Genomic DNA, 6,541 nt, shown 5'->3' on the forward strand with positions numbered 1-6,541 from the left:
TTTTTTAAATCTACCTACAAGATTAGTGTCGTAGAGAACTAGTCCGCAGTTGCTGCCACAAAACATTAGAGCTAAAGAGAATTAATTAAGAAATGTGACAAGAAGATAGTCCTGTTCGAAGATTGAGTACCGATTGAGACGTAGTCTTCCATATGAGTAAGTTATTTAAGAAAATAGTGTCGGTTTTCGTTTAGTGTTAGCATGAAGCGTGTTTTGTGGGTTTTTCATAATCACAACAAAGAAAGAAGTGGGATAATATATAGGTTATATTTAGGAATACTTCTTTTGGTTTTAATAAATCATATCTATATTTTATTTAACTTAATTTACTTACGAAAAACCAAATTAAACCCACAAATAGCAAAATCACGATCAATAAATTATAATCCTCGAGAATACCTGGTAAACACGGAAGGATGTCGAATACCCGATTATGATAATTTAGAATTGCATTTTTCTGACATTTTGTTAGAAAGCTGTATTCAGTTACCGTTGATAGTAGAATCAAACATCACATCACTTTGGGTTAATTGGTCAGTTTTGGAACTCTACAATATAATAAATCGTGATGAGTTAAGTTGCTGTTACAAGAATTATTGGATCACCGATCATGGTGTTAGGAATACCTCCCATGATTTATACGAGGGACATCTGTATTATAGTGTAAGTGATTCCTGTATTCCTTTCAATGAATCAGTGAATATTGAACATGAGCTAGTTCAAGTTGAATGTAAAGCACATCAAAATATTATATACAAAGATTTTCATACGTTCCTTCCTTTAAAACCAGAAGTAGAAGAAAGGTGTAAGCGAACAAATTCATTTGTAAGTAAAGGGACTGAACAAAAAAGACGAAAAGTTAGTGTACTGATTATTGGAATTAATGAACTTTCTCGATTCAATTTCCACAGACAAATGGTTCAAACACTTAAATTTTTAACTAATGAATTAAACGCTATTGAGATAGCTGGTTATAACATAGTTGGTGAGGATACTTTTTCCAATATTGTTCCTATTCTCTCTGGAATGACGGTAGACGAGTTGAAAGAAAAATGTTGGCCTAACATTTGGACAAAACTTGATGATTGTCCTTGGTTGTGGAAGGAATATAGCAAGGAAGGGTATAGGACAATATTTGGTGAAGACTCACTCGGTGAAGGAATGTTTTATAGTGGGAAATTAGGTTTTAGTAAACAACCAACTGATTATTACTCCTGGACATACATGGAAATAATAAAAACAGACATAATAAATAATTTAGGACTATGTATAGGTACCAGGAAACGAATTGAATTAATGGCTACTTATATTAGAAAATGTACAATGTCTTTTCTTTCAAAACGATTTTTCGGATTATTTTGGTTTCCAAATGTGTTTCCACAATTTATCAATTTTCCAAAAACTACAGATGAGAACTACAAGAAGCTATTAGAAGAATTATTGAACTCAGGTGTTTTGAATGAAACAGTTTTGATATTTATGAGTGACCATGGACCTAGAAGTAATGAAATACATGAATTATTCATAGGTTATGCGGAAGAACGTTTACCACCATTATTTTTCGTCTTTCCAGATTGGTTTTATAGTTTATATAATAAAGCTATTTCTAATATGCGTTCAAACGCTCGTAAGTTGACAAACCCATTTGATTTGCACGAGACTTTGAAAGATATAATGGAGTTGCGAAGAATTGAAGACAACGTTTTGCTGGAGAGATCTACGAAGTTATTAGGCTTATCAAGAAGCCAAACACGTGGAATTTCTTTATTTCAACCAATACCCGGTAACCGAACGTGTTCTGTTGCAGGTATAGATCAACAGTGGTGTATGTGCAAGCCATCCTTATCGCCGTTTTTGAATTACAGACCAGGAGCAAAGATACTAGAAAAGAAAGTAAAAAATGCTTCTATGCTCGTTTTAAATTACATTAACACCTTGTTGAGTCCATATAGTCAATGTGCAGAACTGATTCTCAATGAAATTATTGATGTAATCATTTTAACTCCTGTATATCCTCTAGAGACGCTGAGAGCCGAAGTAGTTGAATATAGTATAACAATTCAAGCATTTCCTGGATTTGGCTTGTTTGAAAGCAAAATAATATATGATGTTAGTAACAATTACTTTGAATTTCCAAGATCAGTAAACAGAACAAATGATTATCGCAATCAGAGTATGTGTATGAAGGATGACAGGATTAAACCTTATTGTTTCTGTAAAAACATCTTTGAAGACATCAAAAATGTATATGATCTATTTCAGATTTGATAAGTTGTTTATAAAAACATACAATCTGTTGCCTTATTTTTCTTATAAGGGTGGTCCAAAAGTAGGTATACAGTCCCATACTGATCTGCGTACTGTATTTCATTTTTTTTTTATTGATATGAGTTACTTCTTTATTATTTGTTCTTAATGTCTTCGTACTTATACTGTTACCCCGGAACAGCTGAAGCCAATAAACCCATAAGGTAGAATATTATACTTGATCAATGCAGGTGCGTATACCTACTTTTGGGCCACTCTATTACATTATCCTTGTATATTTTATCAATGAAGTCCCCAAACGAAAGATCTTCCGTATATTGGTATAATGAGTTGCTATGTCCATATTAACAATAATAATAGTAATAATAAAGAGCCGGTAATCCCTCGTAGAAAAGCTTTCTATTCTTATTCATAGACGGAATTAATCTAATGTTTATTTTGTTTCCCACTTGAAGTCTTAATTTCAGGAGTCAGTTTTCTATAGGTTCTCAAAATATGGACTTTGAAAAGGTTCTGGTTGACCAGATGTTACTAAAAAAAAGAGTGTACAATATATTGTTCCATCGTTTAAGATACTTTGCCTTAAAGTTATAATTTGTTATTACAACAAGATCTTTTGTCCTGTTAAGCGCCAAAGATGAAAAAGAAACTACCCGTTCCGACAGGGGTAAAAGTGAATCTGAAAAGGTAGGGGGATGCATGACGTCACGCTTTTGTAGTTTTTTTAGGAAGTGGGAGGAGGTCATACATATTTTATGCAAGTGCGTGGACGCCGTCCCCTCACGTTTCCTTCACTTTTACCCCTTCGTCCCGATGAAATATCCGTGTTAGAACAACATAAAAAATGATTATTTACGATGTATATCACTATATATAATGTGTATCGATATACGCATTAGTTGAAAATGAAATTTAGAAAAAAAGCAAATACCCCTTCTTTGAAAGACTCTTCCTAACGTATGGGTTCATAAGTTATGTAAGGAAAGGAAAGTTTTTGCTTTTAGCAGGATAATGATGATATTAAATTGGAAATTAACATCTTTATTAGAACACATCTCTGACGATTTAAAAAAAAATCTTCAAAATGGAGTTTTGTACTTTTATGTATTTTTTGAACAAATATTTCACATAGCATATATCCCAGCAAATATTTCACATAGCGGATATCTGTTAACATATCAACTTCAAGTATTTCCATGGATAATGAACTTCCTGTCGAAATTTTCTACACGAGCCACAAATGTTTGTGTTGTGTTTAATATTACATATGAAAGAACACATATTATTAAGTAACTGGACTGATAGAAAAATTATTAATATACGTTTTCTTTGGAAAGAATAGAGTATTCATTATTCACCGTAGCATGATGCTAAAAAGAAAACGGGGTTACTGAATTAAGCACTTCCAAGTAGTATTGCTACCTTTGTAAAATTTATAGTGAATTTCTATTTAGGTTTAATTTTAACGTTCTGTCGATTATCCAAATGATTATCCAGTAGGACGAGGGTTGCCCCTGCAAACAAGGAGGTGTAAAAGAGTTGATTTTGTGCAAGTTGGGGTCTTATTCATGACAGGATATGTGGAAATTCTCTCTTGATGGTAAATAAGGTCAGCAACGATAGCACACGGTGGAAAATTCTAATTGGACTGTAGGTAGAATTCGCTAAGTGTACAATCATTTAACAAGGACAACAAATTACTCAGTTAATGGTTCGCAACTAACAGGTTAATTATTCAAGTAACCTGAAACAGACCTCAGGACGAGGCAATCAGCATCACCGGACGTGAAAATGTGATTAAAGCAGATGGTAACAATTCATGAGAAGCCTTCATGCATACTACTTGGGGACTTCACAGAGCTTACAGTCATATTGCCGAGTGTCATGGGCCCCCAGTTCCTCGCCGGAAGTCATCTCTGGTTTTTTCCAGGACCAGGAGTAATCGATGTTGTGATTGCTTCTGCCGATGAGTGCATCAACTTGGTGGTTGACTGCTGACCGACCAGTGATTGATGTCGGCATGCCGCTAGAAGAGAAGCTGAATTGATGTAGAAATGTGTTGACTGATAGCTAGTTAGGCATCTACGTACTTGTTCCTAATCATGGCGGAGGTCCGGGGGAATATTAGCTCACAACCATTCGCACACTCATGTTATGCGCCGTGGTTTCTCCCCAGATTGAGAAAAATGCGGCCCTGTTAAGGAACAGAAGACCCCGAAGGTCTAGTCTGCTGCTTAAACGACAAGACTCAATTGTATAATTAACAAACTTGCATTGCGCGATGTAGCTCCTACTTCTAACAATTTACCTGATCTCTGATAGTAGATAACAATCTCATGACTACAGGTACTGGCTCTTACCTGCTGTTAGTGCTTTCCTGTTCATGTAAATTCCTATTCTTTTCTGGAAAGGAACCAATCCATGACCAACCTGAATATCAGCAGTTAGGATTCTGTCCTTTGTTTTTTGGTCTTCAGCTGGGCATCACAGTTTTTCTAAATGTTAAATTCTAGATGGGATGGTTTTATTAACTTGCTGAGTTTTATCCATCTACACCCTTCCAAACTTACTACCGCTGTTATTTGCCATTTCTTCATCTTTTATTCCAAAGCCCTGGTAGATGGCCTCTTGTGAGTCAGGATCGTTAGGAACTAACATATTATGACCTTGCGTGTTCCTTGAGGACTGAGTGCACGAAGGCCCTGGGGAATATATAACGATCTGTTTCCAGGACCGGATGCTGCGGGATTTGCGGGAAAATATCCAAAAATAGCTTTGTTTGTTTCTGAGTGATAAAGGCACAAACTTAAATCAGCAGCATGCGAGATTATTAATAATATAACATTTCTCCTCTCAGACGGCCTTTGCGCCCTTAGGAAGTAAATGAGTAAAGAGCGATGGAACATCTGTTCCCTTTCTTATTGAAGAAGGATAATGCCAGAGACATACGCCCCTGTGCCGTGTTCTTTGACATCCTGTTAAGTTCCGCCGATATTTGCACACTAAGGTACGTCAGGAAATCGCCGACTAGAGAATTGCATCCCTTAAAGTAGGAGAATAGGGGTTAAAGGGAAAAGTTCTTGCTCTTGCATACCGGCCCTTATGAAAGCCAAATAAAGAAAAATATCAGTTTCAAGCTGTTCAGAGTTCCCACAGAGCTTTCCCATTACTTCTACCGCCACTCGAGTAGTAATTACAATCGCCACTGAAACTACATTAATGACCTCCACGGGGACAGTACCTCCAGTAATGGTGTACAGCGCAATGACTCAGACACTATCACGCACCATGAAATATTGAGAGGTAGATAGCACACAACGCAATCTACCCACACCTTCAGGCTAAAGGAGGCGAAAAATTTCGACTATGAGAGCACTGAAGATCAAAAAAAAAAAAAAAAAAAAAGAGTCGAGCACGAGATTGCTTTCTCTGGGAACATTGACTTGTTGAGTTTAAAATCTGTCGATCTAGTAGAAGAGCTCGATAAATTGAAGAAGATAACTTAAATGAGTCTAATAGAACAGCCAAATCAGATTATCATACAGACACTTTCCTCCCATCACAATCAAGGTCCGCGGCATTCCTCAAATTTAGAGATAGTTTGGGTGGAAATTTTTTAGCCGCACATAAAGCACGAGTTATTAATGTTAAGCTAAAGGCGAAAGAAGCATTTACAACCATTGTCCTGAAACTCACAGAGAAAAAGGACTGAGTTTTACCACACCACTTCAGCTTGCGTGCAGAATTCAAAGCTTCAGGAATTGAAGCTGAACTTTAGCAACTAACAGAGGAAAATAAATTAAAGTACTCCAAATGATAAGAGGAAATCAGAAAGCAGCAGCAATTACAGGAAGGAAAAGAGAAATTAACCTACCACTCTTTCTGGTCAAGACGGCAAAGACTGTGTAACGTAACTAGTTCGTTACAGATTAGTTCAGAAATGTTTTAGATACGAATTATATATTTATCACCTCTTCTTTACTTAAGATCTATTGTAACTTACATATTTTATATTTGTCTCATTCTCTTATTTACTTAAGATCTATTGTAACTTATATATTTTGTCTTCTATATATCCTTTGTCAATTATTATTATTATTATTATTATTATTATTATTATTATTATTATTATTATTATTATTATTATTATTATTATTATGGTTCACCTTGGTTGCGTATTAACATTAGCAAGATGTGTTTCGCTGTTCGATGTTCTTTTCTTCATAAGTTGTCAGTATCATTTCTCATTTATCCACTTTGTCAATCATAATCA

General features: G+C 35.3%; 1 protein-coding gene across 1 annotated transcript; it reads left to right on the forward strand.

Moving 5' to 3' along the window:
* The first annotated feature begins 315 nt into the window (after window positions 1-315).
* LOC145663800 (uncharacterized) lies at window positions 316-2,438 on the forward strand. Its single transcript, XM_081729889.1, has one exon. The coding sequence runs from the start codon at window positions 916-918 to the stop codon at window positions 2,266-2,268; it is 1,353 nt and encodes a 450-aa protein (XP_081586015.1). The 5' UTR covers window positions 316-915; the 3' UTR covers window positions 2,269-2,438.
* The last annotated feature ends 4,103 nt before the right edge of the window (window positions 2,439-6,541 follow it).

Source organism: Thermobia domestica, chromosome 11 (assembly GCF_964235325.1).
Source record: "Thermobia domestica chromosome 11, izTheDome1.hap1.1, whole genome shotgun sequence".
Lineage (NCBI taxonomy): Eukaryota > Metazoa > Arthropoda > Insecta > Zygentoma > Lepismatidae > Thermobia > Thermobia domestica.